Genomic DNA, 17,340 nt, shown 5'->3' with positions numbered 1-17,340 from the left:
GTCCTAAGACTTCTTGCCACAGATAAAGGGCGGGGGAGGGGGCGCACACGCACCGACACACATCCTGCGTCCTTTAATTGGGAGAGGGAAGGGAAAGTAGCCACGGAAAGGTAAAAGGACTTTGGGAGTTCTTGTGATTGTTTCTGGGAGCATCTCTGAGTGCCTGGGGAACGTCGGTGGGGCGGTCACGCACGGCCCCCCACCTGCCCCCCAACTCCCCCAAGGTAAGTCCTCGTCTTTATCACAGCCTTCCTAACGCGTTCGGATTTTTCCTCCTTTTCCAGCCCGCACGTTCGCAGACGGGAGGTGGGGGAGGGAGGAGGGGGAGAGGCGGGGCGGGAAGGTAGCCGGGTCGCTGCACCGCGCCGCTCTCATTTGCGGCGCTCCGACTCGGGCGAAGTTCTCGCGCAGCCGGCTCGCCGCGGCCGGGGCCGGTCCCGGCGGGCGGCGGCGGCGGCGGGTGCTCGGGGCCGGGCGGGGCGGCGGCGGCGGCGGCGCGGGGACGCGCGCTGTCTCTTTAAGGGAGAGCTCGGTCTGGGGTGGCGCTTTCCTCCGCGAAGGCTCCTTTGATATTAATAGTGTTGGTGTCTTGAAACTGACGTAATGCGCGGAGACTGAGGTCCTGACAAGCGATAACATTTCTGATAAAGACCCGATCTCACTGCAATCTCTAGCGTCCTCTTTTTTGGTGCTGCTCGTTTCTCCAGACCTCGCGTCCTCTCGATCGCTCTCTCGCCTTCCTATTTCTTTTCTTTTCTTTTTTTTTTAAACAAAAAACAACACCCCCTCCCCTCTCCCACCCGGCACCGGGCACATCCTTGCTCTATTTCCTTTCTCTTTCTCTCTCTCTTTCTCTCTCTCTCTCTCTCTTTTTTTTTTAATTAGGGGGGGGAGGGAGAGGAAGGGGGGGAGGCAGGAAAGACCTTTTTCTCTCCCCCCCCAAAAAATAATCCAAGATCAACTCTGCAAACAACAGAAGACGGTTCATGGCTTTGGCCGCCGCGCCACCATCTTTCGGGCTGCCGAGGGTGTTCTTGACGATTAATCAACAGGTAAGGAGGGGAGGCCCGGGCGGGCCGCGGGGCCGGGGGCCGCGGGGGGCGCGGGGGGCGCGGGCTCCCCTCGGCCGGGCCCGGAGCGCCGCGACGCGAGTGCAGCGCCCGCTCGTGTGTGCGCAAAATGTGGGCGATCGCGAGCGGGGAGCCCTGGGAATTAAAAGTGACTTTCTTTGAAAAAAAAAAAAAAAAAAAAAAAAAAAAAAAAAAAAAAAAAAAAAAAAGCCGAGGGAGAGTGTGCAGAAAGCCAAGCGCAGGCTTCTCGGGTTTCACATGCATTTTCTTTCTTCCTTTTTGCGCGTGTGATTTCTTTTCTTTCTTTCTTCTCTTCTGCTCCCTTTTCCCCCCTTCCTCTCCTCCTTTTTGTGGGTCTGAGGCATCCGAGCCTTGGAAACCAGCGACTTCAAACTGCAGTAGCCCCTGGAGTCAGCAGGGTCAAGTTCAGCCGCCGGGGAGGAGGAAAAACAAATCCCCATTTGCCAAAAAAAGAAGTTTCAGGCCGGCGCCCCCTCCCCCTCACGGCCCCACTCCCCCTCGCTGTCTCTTTCTGGCTGATTTTAATTCTCTCCTACCGGGCGCAGCGGAGGAGCTGGAGGTGGCTGGACCCGAGGGGCCGCCGCCGCCGCCGCCACTGCAAGTTTTCTGGGGGCTCCTGACAAGCGGGGCGCAGTCTAGCCACCAGCATGCAGAGTAGTAAGTTGGGCGAACTCGGGAGGGTCGGGAGGGTCTCAGAGAGGGGCCTCCGTGTGGTCCCCAAAGTGGGGAAACAGCACAGGACTGCCTTTGGCTTTGAAGAGTTTGCAAAGGCAGGCTTCAAACTTTTTTCCCTTAAAGGCCCAGCTGGGCTGGAGAAGGCGGGTGTCGCATCCCTTGGTGCACCCGCCTCAGAGCGGCCCAGGACAGCTTGGCCGAGGGGTCTGTGCCCTGTCGGTACCATGTGGCAGGGCCTTGCAGCCCGGACGCTTCCGTAGGGGCTGAGGAAAGGGCAGACTTCCTCTGCGGTGCGGTTGATGCGCCATGTGTCGCGCGGGTCAGGGGACACTGGCCGGTGATTAAATGCCTGACAGCAGTGGGACATCCAGGCGGACAGAGGCTTTTGCCTTCTGTCTAGTTCCTGTTTGGGATCTAGAGAAATGCATCCTTGAATGGCAAAGGCAAACACCCCTGTCCCTCCAAATAACTCCAGGATAATAGGACCCCATGAATAATTTGAGGGTGAGGCGGAGGTGGGAGCTGTTTGAAGTGCAGAGCTGTTCTGTGGCTGGGAAAGCTTTTCTGTTAGTACCTGTCGGAGATGGTGGTGTTTCCCCCTTTCCTTAGGGAAGTCAGTAACTGTTTTATGGGCCCAGGACTCTAAAGCAATTTAAGTTAGGGGGTGAGAAGGACTGGTGGGTTTCAGAGGGAATCTTGGACTTATTAAATTTTAGGACCTGCCTTACTTCCCTCTATCTTTTTAGGCCTCAGAATTGATGCTTTGAAAGTTCTTGAGTAAGCCATGGATCTTAATGATGACTCTAAATTATGATAGAATATTCATTCTTATCCCATTTTGGAAAATCACGGCTAGAGTTTAAGCGAGGTAAGTGAAGTGAGAAGCTCAGCGGAGAAGTTAAATCTGAGTCAAGTTAGGCCTATTCATTGAACTTTTGTAGCTTCATTGAACTTTTGTAAACGCACCAGGTGAACAGGAAAGGGTCTGGGAGAGATAATAAGTACAAAAGAAAAATACAGATAGGGCCTGAGACAAAATTACAAAGAAATGATAACTCTAGGCCTGGTTGTTGGCTAAAACTTGATTGTTCAAAGCAAAAATAAAATAGGAGCCTTCCAACAATTCTTCAAAGTCCTCCAGCTCTGAAGCTAAAACCTATGGATCTTGCTGGCATCATGTTACTTTCCTGCTGGTTTTAGAAAAAGTTGATCATTTAGAAAAGGCTGCCAGAGTTAAAAATGCAAGGGACAGCAAAGGAAAGTCATGCGGGCAGCCAGTTCTTGACGTGGACAAAATGAGAATGAAAGTTTCTGAACTCACTGTTGTGAAGTTTTACATGCCGCTCATTTGCTTAGAAGTCTCTCTCAGATATTCCACCAGTTAACGTAAAAAAGCAAACAGGATCTAAAATCGTGTGGGCTTTTTTTTTCTTTCCCCAAGTATGCCAGGGTTGTGAATAAATACAGGGTTTGTTTGGGAAGATGAAGCGTTTCCTGTAAGTTATGATGCTGACAGGACAGTCTGGAAATGATACCAACATTTTGAGGATTTTTTTTTTACCTTTAAGTGAAAGTTTATTAATGATGTGCTTAATCTTAACAAGTCAAATATATTCTTAGAGTTTCTCTTTCCTTGGATTTCATAACTTCCTTTTAAAGCTATACCTTTGGATAAAAACATCTCTGGATTCAGTTTTAATATGCAGGGCTACTAACATCTAAAGTTTGACGATTATTTCTGGATGTTAATAACGTGAAAATAAAACTCCTGAGGGGGAAATAGAGTCTGAATGCCAATGTTATAATTTGATTTTTCTAAATGTGAGGCCTTCAGAAGCTTCATTAGTACTCTGTTGGCAAAGTATTATTTATACGGGCGAGCTGATGTTTATGGCTTCCTGATACGTATGTTAGATGTCAGGATATATATGTGTGCACTGCTTATGCACACATAATAGCTAAGTTTAACACTTTTTGAATAAGTGGTGGAACATAGCAAGTTACTAACACAAAGTTTGCCACTCCTTTGAGTTCTAGATGCTGTAAGGGTCTGTGCTGCTGTTTAGGTTTTGTCCTTTGTTTCTTAAAGGTAACATTAAAGGAAGGAGAAGAGTGTCATAGTAGCTGTGAAGTCTGAGCTGAGTTTAGAGTTTAGGATTTCGATCACTAATATTTTAAATGATTTTATAAAGCTTTCTGCATACGTGTTCGAAAACCAGTTTAGGATCTGAATCGGTGTGCTAATCCTAAGTGAGCTACACATACTACTACCATATTTTCAGTATTGTTTAAGTCACCTACCACTCCTGAGTTTATTCTGATTTACATCATATAGATCTTTCCTATAAGGAAATCTTCATTTATAGGGAAAACCTTTAGAACAGAGAAATGAATGCATCTGTAGAAAAGCAGCTTTTACGATTCTGGTATTTCAGTGATAGTTCTATTATCTCTACTATTATTAGATGTATATGTATATGTATGTACAGAGATACAAACCACAATATGTGATTAATGATCTGTACATTTTTATTAAGAAAGCAAACCAAAGAGTGTAGATTTTTATAAACTCTTGTCTTCTTTGTTGAAGTAAATAAGCATAACTGAAAGTTTTCAGAGGACTTACAGCAAATTGTTTCTGAGCTAGAACTCCATTTCACATTTGAAATTGGAATAAATACTGATAACTGGACTTTAAATATTTTTCACAACACAAATGTTGTAAAATAATTCTATTTTAACTTCAGTTCTTCTTTTGATAGCAGCGATAATGAACAACACTATGCTATTGTGTGTAAAACAAAGTAGACTTTAAGAAAGTTATGGGCAGGTGGCTATAATTGATTTAAAGGAAAAATTATTTTTGTAATAAGGGATGAACTTAAAATGACTGGCTTACATTAAAACATATTCTTATTAAGATTTCTCTGGTGTGTAAAATGAAGCCATTCATTCAACAGGCTGACAACTTTCCACTTGGTATTTGCCTTTCCTTAATTTAGTTTCCGCAGGACAGCTAGTGTGGTAGTCTGCATCTGTTTTTAGCAGGCATAGAAAACTATAAACTCAGACAGTTCTGTCCCAAATATTGAAGCTCACAAGTTACAATCAATTTGATTTAAAAAAAAGGGAAGATTTATGGGCTCGTTTTTTGTTGTTCATCCTTGTTAGGTCAAGCTTTCAGGTAATAGGTTTCTTTTTCTCCCTCTTTTGCTGATGATAACTACTAATATCATTGATAACTAATTCTGAGTCTTGTTTACTCATTTATCATCCTTATTTTACTATTTGTTGAAGTTTTGAGAAATTAATGACAACATATGTAGACTTGTTTTTACTTTGATGGCTTATCTATGTGAAAACGACATTTATCTTTTGTTATTATACAGAAATAAGTGAATTCTTTGTTACTATAATAGTTATGATTTATGGAATTTTTGAGTTCCCCTTAGATATAAAGATGCTCTTCTCTAGCCTTTGCCAAGTAGACATTTAATCTAATTATTTGAGCGTACTTGTCATGTATAGAAAATACTAACAGACTTTGCAATTATTTACATTAAAAAATTAACGCAGAGGTTTGTTGTAGTATAATTTTAAAAATAATTTGTCTCCTGAAAACTGTAACCAGTAGATTAAAGTAAATATGCTGAAATACCAAGTCTTGTTTTATACCATTGTTCAATAGCAAATAGTGCTGCAGAGGAAATAACTATTTTTTAAAATTTATCCTCCAATGTAAGTAGGGCCAATGTCATTTGTTTGTATAAAATATTCTATTAATTATTTATGACCTTTATAAATAATATTTTCAATTTTATTATTATGATCACTTTTTGAGCTGTCAGTGCTCAGTGATTCTCCTATTCCTGAGAACTGAATTTGGCCTTAAGTTTGCTTTTTTGATGGACATAATAATGTAGAACTCAACTTTGGTTAGAAAGAGATCTTTGAGCTCAAGGAATCTTTGAAGCTGCAGTGGGATCTACAGGTGAAAACCATTTGAATTGTTAAGTATTAGTTAGGTGAAGAAACTTGACTGGTCCCTGCAGCATATAGTAGCTATTATTGTAGCGGTCTACTTTTTGCTATACTACTTTTTTTTCTTTTTTTCTTTTTCCAAGAGCACAAATCCAAATAGCGAAACTAAAGGTGAAATTATCTATGTACTTCAAATTTGTAGCATCGTTTGAAGTCATTTTCTGATTCCAAGCTATAACTGAAATACAAATAACATTAAGACATCCCAAAGAAGACATTAGGATACACTTGTCGTTCTTAAGTGTATTTCACTAAAAATAATAATAAAAAAACTTTTAATTTTTAAAATGTTTCTAGCTTTTAAAAAACCTGCAGTAAATTCTTTACAAGTGGCTAGACACCTTCCCTGGTGGTTTAGTTTATACAAGCAGGAAACTTTCTCTCCTACTCTTTCTCTCTCTCTTTCTTGTTTTCTTTAAACCAACTGACGTAATGCCAAACTTTGCTTTAAAAGAACAGACAGAAGTAATTGGTAGCTTTTAACTTTTAATAATGTTCTGGATTGGTTTTAGTGGCCAAAATGCCATTAAAAAAAAAAAAAAAAAAGTTCAAGTAAGAACGGGCTTGTGGCCTGAGGAAGAAAGGCTCTGTTGATGCAGTTATTTTTATTCTTGTTTTTCAATCTGTTATTAAAAATCTTTCCTGCTGAGCACTGCTGGATTTCTCCAATTGCTCTTTGTGATGGCTGGTGCATTTCAGGTTACCGTAACTTAAACAGTTTTTGGGTTTTGGGGAGGGTGGGTATTTGTGTTGCATTATTTCTTTCTTATTTAGAAAAAACTCCATTTGTTTTTGTTTCAATTGAGATTAATTAATTAAGGTTATCAATGGCCACAGGTCAAAGAATTTGTTTATATAAAGAATGTGACACCTGTTAGAAAGAACCTAAAATGTGGAAGTTTACTTGTGATGTTAATCATTTTTACGTGCCCAGGTGAAACTTTACAAAAATACATTTTTAGATTGAAAACACTAATTTTAAGGGTCAGTGCATTTCTACGGGCAGCTCCTTTTTTCTTACAATTTTAGATAATCTTTTACCCTAATTATCAAGCAATATTTTTAATTTCTGTCCTTTTTTTTTTTAATTATTAAATAGTCATTTCTTTCTTTCTGACTGCACAGGCAAACAGAGCTTTCTTCAGTTAAGAGACATCTTGGTGATGTTGATTGACATCAGGGCAACTTCAGAAGCTGGCAAGTAGGAAAATCTTTTTAGGGGGCAAAAAGATTTGTGTTAGTATTCCCTTCCTTGAGGAAAGATACTCCACCCAGAAATGGGGCCCTCTGCCCCATTTGTTGGGTCAGAACTAAGTACTGTCTGGACATTTCTTCTGTGGATTGTTTCTGAGGTTTAAGTCTTATATTTACTTGTCCTGGACTTTGCTTTTAACCCAAATTGTTCCTGATAGATTTTGTTTTCCTTCCTTACCTAGAGCTCATTTAAGGAATAATACATAGTGAAAATTAAGTGTCACACAGGGAGGAGTATAGTCTAAGGCATTTATAATGATCATAAAAAGCATTCCGCATATTCATGGCATTGAAGTGTTCTCTGTTTAGAAACTTGACAGTTTTGATTTACTTGATAGATTTCTCAGTTTTTCTTGTGAGAGTTACAGACTCTAGTTCAAATAATAGACATTCCTGTTTTGCTCATGGCTCCTTTAGTTAAAGATTTGTTAGGAAAAACTTCAGGAACTTAATCTATATGTTGTTCACAACAGCATAGTGAAAGTTTCTTGGAGTAAGTCAAGATTAATTTCATTTATTACAAAGTTTTCAAACATCTATTTCATGTTATGGCTGCGTCTGTCAATAAATTTTTATTTAATGAATGTTGTTTGTTACTTCAAAACTGAGAGAAAAGTAATAGTTTAGCAACAAGGAAAGAAGGCAAAAGGAGTTGTTTAGAGCTGCAGTCCCTTAATATCAGCAGAGTGTTTACTGGTAAGTGGTGGGGAGGGGTTGGTGGGAGGCTTTGTGGAAGATGATACCCAAAAAAAAAAAAAAAAATCCATCAATTGCGCATATGCTCCCCTCCCCTTAAGGCTTACTTAAACAATATGTTTCGGTTTTTCTTCAAACCATTCTGAACCATTTCTGCTCCAAGAATCCACCTCTATCTCGGTTCCTGAGAGATTAAGGATAACATTTTCTGTTGTATAATGAACAGCAACATTATTTGAACAAAGGTAACACATTTTGATTTGTGTAATCTTTTAGTAGCTAGTCATAGGATACCTGTAATATGAGAGAAGTTCTAGCAGTGTAATTGCCTGGAAATGCTTGAAGTATCTACGATAGCTTTGCTATGTTTGAATTAATGCCAATACATGTGCATGCTATAATAGATGTATTTTATATATGGAATGTATATAGGCAGATATTACTTAGACACATCTTGATGATGAAATCTGGAATGCTAAACTATTAACTCTATGCTTGAAATGTGAATCTTTTAAGGAGTTACATGACCTACATAATGAAGTCTAAAAGTTTGAAATGAGTATGCAGTTTAAACATAATGAATCAATTGTTATCATAATACTTATATCTGCTTTGAATTTACTAAGGATTTTTTTTAAAGGAAAAAAACTATAAATCAAAATGCCACCTTTCAGTGTATTTTAAGAAATGTATCTGAGGTCATTTTTTAAAAGTCGCATTTCTGTTGAGAGGAGCAGTTAAGGGACAGGACTGTGAGTATGTCATTTTATGGGCTACCACTTGATTGTTTACAATTCTACCATCTCAAAACGTTATGTGGAAATAATATGGAACATGTAAAGACTCTGTACTATGACCCAATGCGTTTTTCCCTAGGGTGATGGATTCTGTGCGTCACCAAATTTGTGATGCTATTTGCCAGGCTTGTAATACTGGTTTTGAGGGTTGCTCTATGTCCTATTTCATCAAGCAACACAATATAACAACCTTGGTATCTAGGGTAATTGACACAGTCAAATAGGTTCTGGAAAATATTCCATATACTTTTAAGTAAGTCAGAAGTTAATGTACATATTAAATTTATTTAGCATGAATAAACAAATGATTTATCGTTAGCTATTTGTCTTCTATACTAGACAGTGTTAGAAGGAAATATACAAGTATCTACAGTTTATGTTCCATTTCTTTGTTTCTTTTTCAGGGGAGCATGGTTCCCTTGTTTACATTAATAATAGCTTTATCTATTAATTACTTTGCATTCCTGATAACGGGTAGGATAGTATCATAAAGAATACTAAACATATTTATATTATCTATTCTATATGTCTCACACTTGAAAAAAACATTAATATTATTAGTTGTTAAGTTGAGTGTCATAGTAACCAGGAATGAATCCAGTACTGTATAAGACAATAGATAAGACCACAACTGCTATTTAAACACTAAAAATATCTTAGCTGTAGAAAAAGAAAGATCAAAAGGATTTCAGAGCTGTTTTTACTTCTAGAATTTGGACAGAATGTATAAAGCTTACAAAGCAATAAACATTCATAATATAACATGCGCTTCCTAATTGAATACTACAATATGGCTTTTTGTGAATTCTTGTGAATTGCTATTTCAGTTTCTCTGTATCATATTGAACATCAGACACGTTTATAAATAGTGTAAAATATATGGGAGAAGTTAGTTTGTGGAGTCTAATTTCTCTATTACATGATATACTTCATGTGCACAGGGATCAAGCATTACTAGTCTAGTTTTAGCTTTTTTTCTCTGAGCTATGCACAAGTGCAACATATGAATTTGTGGCTTCATATTAACTAAGTGCGTACATGTACGTGCAGGATATCTGTAGTCTCACTTGCATAGAATGTTTGTACATTACAGGTACTACATGGAATTTAAACATACTGCATATTTTTTGAAATGACTTTAGTCTTTGTAATGCCCATTTTAATTACTTAATGCATCCTAACACCTATTTGAGGGTTAATTTAATTGTAATTTTGGTTCTGAAATGAGAGCATGATGGACAAAACAAATTAAAAAGCAAATCCTACTTGTGTCTACTCTGTGATGTCATTATCTGCACATCTTCTTTAGCTTTGCAAGATGTGGAAATAAATACACCAGCCTATTTTATCTCAATACTGTCAAGTAGCTCTGAACATATAAAAGTTCCTAAAAGAAAGTTTTGCATTTGTTTTTGCTTTGCTTTTTGATGCCAAGTTAAGACAGGTCATATATATGTTAATTTTAATCAAGGCCCATATTACTAAACTTTTCAATATATATTCACCTCTTTGTTGTATTATTAATAATTCTGCATCAATTATTTTTTGGTAAACTTTTCAGGTCTTTTAAAATCATATGTTTCACCTGTATTTGGCTGCTGAATTTTTATGTTAGTAAATATATTTAAATTATAAATAGAAAAATACGAACGATATTAAGCTGTCTTTAACTTAATATTAGAAGTACATCTTTTTAAAAGATTATTGCAATATTTGCTCTTCAGTTCTGCAAACTTAGGAAGATTCTAGAAAACAATTTATCTACAAGTGGCCACTGTAAGCAGTTATACATTCAAGGACTGAAAAATATGAAATACTATTTTCTGGAACTTATAAACAAACACTAAGACATGTTTCTCCTTTGTATTTAGAATGCATTTGCATTACATTCTTTGGATGTATGATGTGGTAAATTACTGTAAGAAACTCAATGTCATCTAAATCTCAATTACAATAAACTATTTTACTCTATCCCATTACTGTTTATTCTATTTTTAAAGTCTGATTTTTAAGACAGCTTATGCTTTTGAAGGAATGCCCTAATTATTTATGACATATTTTACCTTTTCTTTGATAAGCTTTAAGAAAGCTGTCAGTAAGAAGATTTTAGGTCATTAGTAAAAATCATAAGGTATACATTTTATATGTAAATATGTGTACATGATCTTGCATCTTCACTGTGTCAAACATTTAACTCTTTAGTGTTACACATATTTGTATTCAGTGTTACACATATTTGTGTACCTTTAGTGTAACACATATTTGTATTTAGCATTACATGTATTTGTGTACATTTATGTACATCGTGTACGCTTTACTCCCAGAATAATTCAGTATACCACCGTTAGCATGTAATTATGCACATACATGTTCTTCTCACTTCCTGAACAATGCAGTATATCCTTGGCAATACTGACATTTTGAAAATGAGAGCAATAATGATTAGAGCTGAAGAACTGGGGTAGATATTAGTGTTAAGAGTTTCCCTCATTTTTATTTTTCACATTTTCAGTTCCTTCTTTAAAAGAGAGATTGTATATATCTGAACAGAAGGGGGACTAGGATGCTGTATAATCCATGATAACATAAGGAACGGTTGCTGCATATGGCTTTATTTATATATCTCTGACATAGAAAACTTTGACCACTTTGCCTGTTGTACTTGGGAATTTTAGATAAACCCCATTGGGGTCACACTCATCAGTTCCGGCTTTGCGTGACGAAAAGCATTCTCTAGCTTCTGTTGTGCTACTGTGCTGCTTTCCTTTAGGAGTGGAAGGTCCTGTATGTTAATTTGGCATTTGGAAGCACAACTAGAATTCTTACATTTTGAAAATCCTCTAAATGGTTTGCAGAAGAGTGAGCAGAGATCATAGGCTGCGTGATGTCATTGATTTTAGGATACTAAAGAAAATTGTGCTGAGACCAAGCATGCTTCCTTTGGCTTATTCTGCCCTGCTTTATCATCATTTTTTCTTTTTTATCAAACCTCTAGTCCTCTCATCACCCCCACAGTGTGGGGTCTAATATTTTACTTTCTGGGGGAGTAAGAAATTACCTTCTCAGTGGAAAAGCGTGTAAGCTTCAGGATTTATAACTACCTTTATAACTTTTCCATTTTGGGGGCAGTGTCTAAGAAGAGGAAGAAGCTTACATACTTGATTTGATTTAATTTGATTGTTTGCTATTGAGTAGGAGTTTGCTATTCCATTTCTATGAGAAAATGCACTGAATAGAATTAAATAAAGTTGTATAATTTTGAAACAATTATAAGCACTAACTATGACATAGTTTTGGCTTTAAAAAAAGTCAATTTTAGTTACGTAGTACTTCCACCAAACGCTCTATTCCAGGTTTATAAATGTGAATTTGACCATTCAATCATCGATGATGCTTGAAAGTCATGTTTTCTGTATTTAGGGCAGAAGAATACTTAAAAGATTCTCACCATCAGTATGTTTTAAATTCCTAAGAAGCAGAATGCCAAGTATCATGTTATCAACACTTTGAGGTCTATAGTAAGGAGTTTACTTGCTTATGGTAGCTTATAAATTCAATAACATCAGTCACAGGCTGCTTAACATATTTATGAGTTGAGTTAGTGTAGTTCAACAAATGATTGTATTTCCGTCAAGTTTAGGGAGTAATGTAAACTAGAATAGTAGCCATCTAGTAGCTCTGAGGTTTAAAATTCGTAACTGATTTTTAGGAGCAATGACACGAATATCATATCAGGTAGAAATACTCGGAGTGATCACCTTTTATAAGAGTTAGTTCTATCTTTCATGTCTAGGAAAATATAACAGTGAATGTTTGTTTTTTGTATGTTTTGTCTCCAAGCAGAGGAAATTGACAGTTTTATGTTTTAAGTGCCGAAGTTGTTTTTGGCTAAGCAGTTCCAGAGTTAATCACTGGGATGTTAGCTTGAATTTTTGTCTTTAAAAAGTTTTAGATTTTTAAAACGAAATATGCTTTCATTATTTCCAAATTGACACTTTGTGTTCTGGATTAGTTTTTAGAGAAATGTTTTCCAAATTCTCTTGGATTACTTGAAGTCCATTGATTTTGAAATACTTAGTTTAGTTTTTTTCTTTTAAAGTACTTCTTTTCAAGGTTTTCTTATTATAGAAACCTTGTAATTTCTTATAAAACACAAATGAATTTTGCAATTATTTTGTATTTTCTTCTCTTGTGTTGTTTTTTCCAGAAGCTTTTTGATGCATCAGAAATTAATAGATCAGTGATTTCAGTTCTCCTGTCACACCTTTTTGTGATAAGATATTTTGGTCATTTCTAAGGAGTAGTTAGAGGGAACTCCTTTCATAAATCATTTTCACTTCAAAAAAGAGAGATGTTGGAAAATCATATAGTATTCTTTGTCATTAGTTGAAAATTATGAATGATGTAAAATAATATGATGTTTAGTTGTTTCTCATTTAGACATGACGCATTTTATATCTGAAAATTTGATGGGAGGAAAAAGAAAAAGCAAACAAAAGACCTGATAACTTTTACCAGGCTTGAAACTAGCTTAAGATAGTTCTGTGGAATTCTCTAAAAGTGGTAAGAAAATTTAAAGTACTGCCCAAACACAGGGTTAAATTTAAATCTGTATGTAGAGTGGAGACTTCAACCCGACATATTTTAATGTAAAGACATTTTAGAATAAAGAAAACTTTCTCTGTTTTGGGGGGCTGTTTTTGTATTTTCAGCTGCTTTGCTTGAGATGATCAGCATTCTTAAATTATAATTATGTGTAAAAACAAATAAGCTGCTACTATAAACTAATAGCTCTGCACATACATCTTGAATACTATTAGAAAACATTTTCATTAGGAATACATGCATTGGGCCCTAAGTAAATTTAAGATACCAAACTGCAAACTTAGTATCTCTAATGCATTACCCATACTAGTCCCTGAAAAATGGAATTGATTCTGAGAGAGGTTATTATTTCCACTACTAGTAGAGTGTATTTAACAATAGTTTGGTTGAAATTTGAGCATTTCAACCAGCTACCCCCTTGCTTGGTTCCTGTGATGTTAGGCAAATATTTTGCCAAAATGTTTGGTCCGATGTAATCACATCGGTGTTGTGTAATTAAGATAATATACTGACTTTGAATCATGTTAATGTGTTATTTTGAAAGTATAATTTTAAAAATTTACCCATTTGGAATACAATAGAAGAGGCAGGATGATGTTTTTCTATTTAATTCAGAGCCTCTATATACAGATAAATTATGAAAAATTCAATAGCTCCTTTTATCATTTCTTAATGTGGGAGAAAGTGAGGGTTTATTTTCGTAAACACCATTGTAAAAATAATCGGTCAACTGTTTTTCTGACAAAAGAGCATGTAAATATGTTAGCTGGCTTTCGGAGCCTAATAGAATGTACATTTTGTTTCATTAGGTTACAATAATAAAACCATGTACAAAAACAAATAAATGGAAGAATAAATTAAATCACCTATCTGAAGTCAGATGTAGGGTAAATGGTGTAGTCTCTGAGATTACTCTCTTAGTTCTGTGATTTCACTGTAAGAGCTGGCCACTATCTATTCTGCTATGGACACATTGTGCAAAAATGTACGATGTTCAGCTTCCCACAAAAGGAAAAACATACGGATTTAGACTTGAGATTCTTCTAACATTCGTTTATGGAGAAATAGACGCTGGCCAAGGAAACGCTCCTTTTCTCAATGGCAGAACTGTCTTCAGCTGGTCAGCCTAAAATCTGCTGTTCAAGTTTGGTTTTATTTCTTTGTTTTTCTTTATTTCAGGTATATCAGAGTAACCATTGGGTCATCTTTTATTCTGAGTAATGGAAGGGACTTGAGCTACTATTCATTCTTGCATAATCTTATTTTATAAACAAGAAAACTGAAGATAAAAGTGACTTGCCCCTACTTGGTTAAAGGACTGAACTAGAACTTGGGTCTGTTCACCATCCTAGTGTTGGTATGTAAAACACTAGATGATTTTGATGTTTGCTGAGGAAATCTGTCTAATATTTAAGATTCATTAATCTTTACTTTTTCTTTTGGCACATGGATATGAGAATAGAATTAAAATGTCATTTGTTAGGATGCAGTGAGAAATTGATGATCATATAATGACTCAGTTGATATAGTCACATTATTTCTTTACCAGTACATTTAGATATGGGCATCGAATGTTTATAAGTTATCACAGAAAGTTAAAGAATTAGTACGAAAAAATCTAAGCTTAATGCTTTTTTTCAAACACCTTAGTAATAAAATGTTGGATTTATTTAGACAAAATCTAATTGGTACTGAAAAACTGGTTATGAAAATGGTCGTTAATAAGGAGCTAGTTTGTATTACCCTTTTCCAGTTAACTTAAAGCAGCTTTAACATTTATCTACATAGAGACCAATATTTTAAAAAATAGTCCACTTGAATTAAGGATATTTTTAATCTTCCATGAAATGGACGTTTCTTTATTCATAACAGCCATAGTCCCCTTGGCAGGTTGAAAAACTGTAGACGGCATCTGTGAGATCAGGCTTGAAATGTGCAATTAGTTATTAAAATGTGGCTGGAAACCCATAAGTGGTGTTTTACATAAACTCCTCTGCATTTATAAAAAACTAATGAAAAAAAAAAAAAAGAATCTCATTTATTTTAAATACTTTTCTTATGAATCCTGTCTTTTGAATGATAAATTTCAACTTCAAATGGAGTGAAAATATTTTAAAATATACATTTAATACCTCTATTTTTCTTTTAGAATTTATCAACTTTCCATTTTTTTTTTGCCATGACTCCACCATATGACATGGATGCAGTTTATGTTTATTGATTATAGTTAAGCTAATTTTAATCATTTACTTTGTTGGAGTGGAAATACAGGAATAATTCCCTGTCTTCTTAGACTTCTGAAGTATTTTACTTAAATCCCTTGTTTCCTATCTTTCAGACCTAATTGTTACATTGTATAGATTGAATGGTGAATGTCCCCCGCATAAGTGAAATTCACGTTACAATGCCAATGCTATTGTTATTTCCACCTCTGGGTTTTAAAGAATTGTGGTAAATACCATGGAGAAAAATGTTGAACCTAGGACAATCCCCAAGCTCTTTCAGAGCATAGCTCCAGAAATGACTTTGAAATGCTGGAGGAGGTGTGTTCAGGCCACGGAAAAGGCTGGATTGGTCCAGGGTCTGTGTTTGAACCCAGTTCATCCTCTAAATTTCAGGGTGAAGAAGATATATTGTACTTTCATTTGCATGGGTTTTCCTCTCTGTCTCTTAGCCAGAAGGCAGCCTTGCAGCCTTGTCTCTTTTTGTTTTTATTAAAAAAATTTTTTTTTCTTAACTTTGGTTGTTTAATATTTCTCTCAGGTGAAAAGCCTTTTATAAATAGCTTATAAATAGTTTTCCCTTTCAAGTGAAATTTTACTGGTGGCAAATAATATTACTTATTCCAACAGATAAAATCAATTAACAGAAAGTTATAGAATGATCTTTAACACTAAAAAGCAATTTTAAAATGAGCTAAGGAACCATTTTGACTATTATGCTGATCATCCCACGTAAAATCTTTTTCTTGGTGTGGTGAGCATACTATATGAAGAAAGGCTGAAAACTTCCATTGTTATTACATAATCATCTAGTTTTTTTCCTTCTCGTCCCGTGGGTATTACCTCTATTTAGCAAAGTTTATTTTTCACTCAGACTGTGAATTATAATTTATCATTCATTATATACCTGATAGAACCAAAGGAAGCCCTATCAGTGTTTATCAGCCCTAGTTTTTCTTAATGATTTTGTTATTTATTTTTTACATGATTCTTCACCTGTATATAAATATCTTTTTTTCTTTGACTTTGAGAGATTGGAACCTTTCCATGTACTCTTGGCATTGAAGATCCAAATAAGGAAAAATGGCTCTTATTCTAGGCTTTGTTTATCAGGGAGCACTACTTTTTTTTGGTTTTTATAACAGATGATATCCAGATAAGGTTTAAATAAGATGAGTTGCTGTATTTTAATGTTTATTTTCACCTGTAAAGGGATTTGCCTTCCTGATAAATCAGTATCCACTTAACTGTATTTTAATTCCCCTGAATCACAACTGTGCTAATGTAGTCTCCTATTTTGGAAAAGTCTTTTTTAGACATTCTTTAAACTATTTTATACTTGTTCTCATGAGGCATATTTGTGAACAAAGAGTGTTGTGGATATTTTATAGAAGATAGTTAAATAGCATTATCTTCTGCCCATTTGGATTATAATCCAGTTGTAGATTGATTATGGACCATTGTTGGAATCTAGGAAAAGTCAAAATGCAAATCTGTAGCTTATACATGGCTAATGAAGCTGAGAGATAGATTAGGTTTTAAGCAGGGGATGGATTTTAGGTAACAACAATTATTGAATTAGCTCCTTTGAAAGTTTAGAACAAGACAAGGTAAAACAAAACAAATGGCTACTTTTTATTCATTTCCAGATGGGTTTCAACTTGCAAGTGGCATAGCATAAAGTTAAAACGTTGCTTGTTGAGATTTATTAATTAGAATGTTTTTAAGTCAGATGCGGAGTTTGTTCTGTTTCAGATATAAGATAAACCTACCCGGACATAAAAATAAAAATAACCTCGGAGTGGAGAAAAGATTGAATGCCCGAATCTGGGTTTCATTTCATGTAAATTTCAATTTCTCAACTAAGCAATATCTGCCAAGGCTCCTCTGTTTGTTGACATTGCTGTATTGAAGTCACCAGTAGCCTCATGGAAGCCAAGCCCCAATGGTCTTTCCATC

At 36.1% G+C, this 17,340-nt stretch overlaps 1 protein-coding gene across 8 annotated transcripts in view; it reads left to right on the top strand.

Moving 5' to 3' along the window:
* Positions 1 to 447: 447 nt before the first annotated feature.
* Positions 448 to 17,340, top strand: part of TRPS1 (transcriptional repressor GATA binding 1) — a 253,230-nt gene continuing 236,337 nt past the window's right edge. For 3 of the 8 annotated variants that reach the window (XM_017530666.2, XM_017530675.2, XM_037739306.1), the window contains exon 1: positions 448 to 1,052. Coding sequence is in view for 3 of the 8 variants with exons in the window: in XM_017530663.2 (XP_017386152.1) it covers positions 2,577 to 2,634 (58 nt within the window). In the remaining 5 variants the exon portion in view is untranslated. Of the gene's footprint in view, positions 1,053 to 1,079; positions 1,749 to 2,512; positions 2,635 to 17,340 lie in introns of those variants that run through there. The other 5 variants (XM_017530663.2, XM_017530664.2, XM_017530673.2 and 2 more) reach the window with 5 other exon arrangements.

The sequence above is a fragment of the Cebus imitator genome, unplaced genomic scaffold (assembly GCF_001604975.1).
Source record: "Cebus imitator isolate Cc_AM_T3 unplaced genomic scaffold, Cebus_imitator-1.0 Scaffold68, whole genome shotgun sequence".
Classification (NCBI taxonomy): domain Eukaryota; kingdom Metazoa; phylum Chordata; class Mammalia; order Primates; family Cebidae; genus Cebus; species Cebus imitator.
This window is presented reverse-complemented; position numbering and strand designations above follow the sequence as displayed.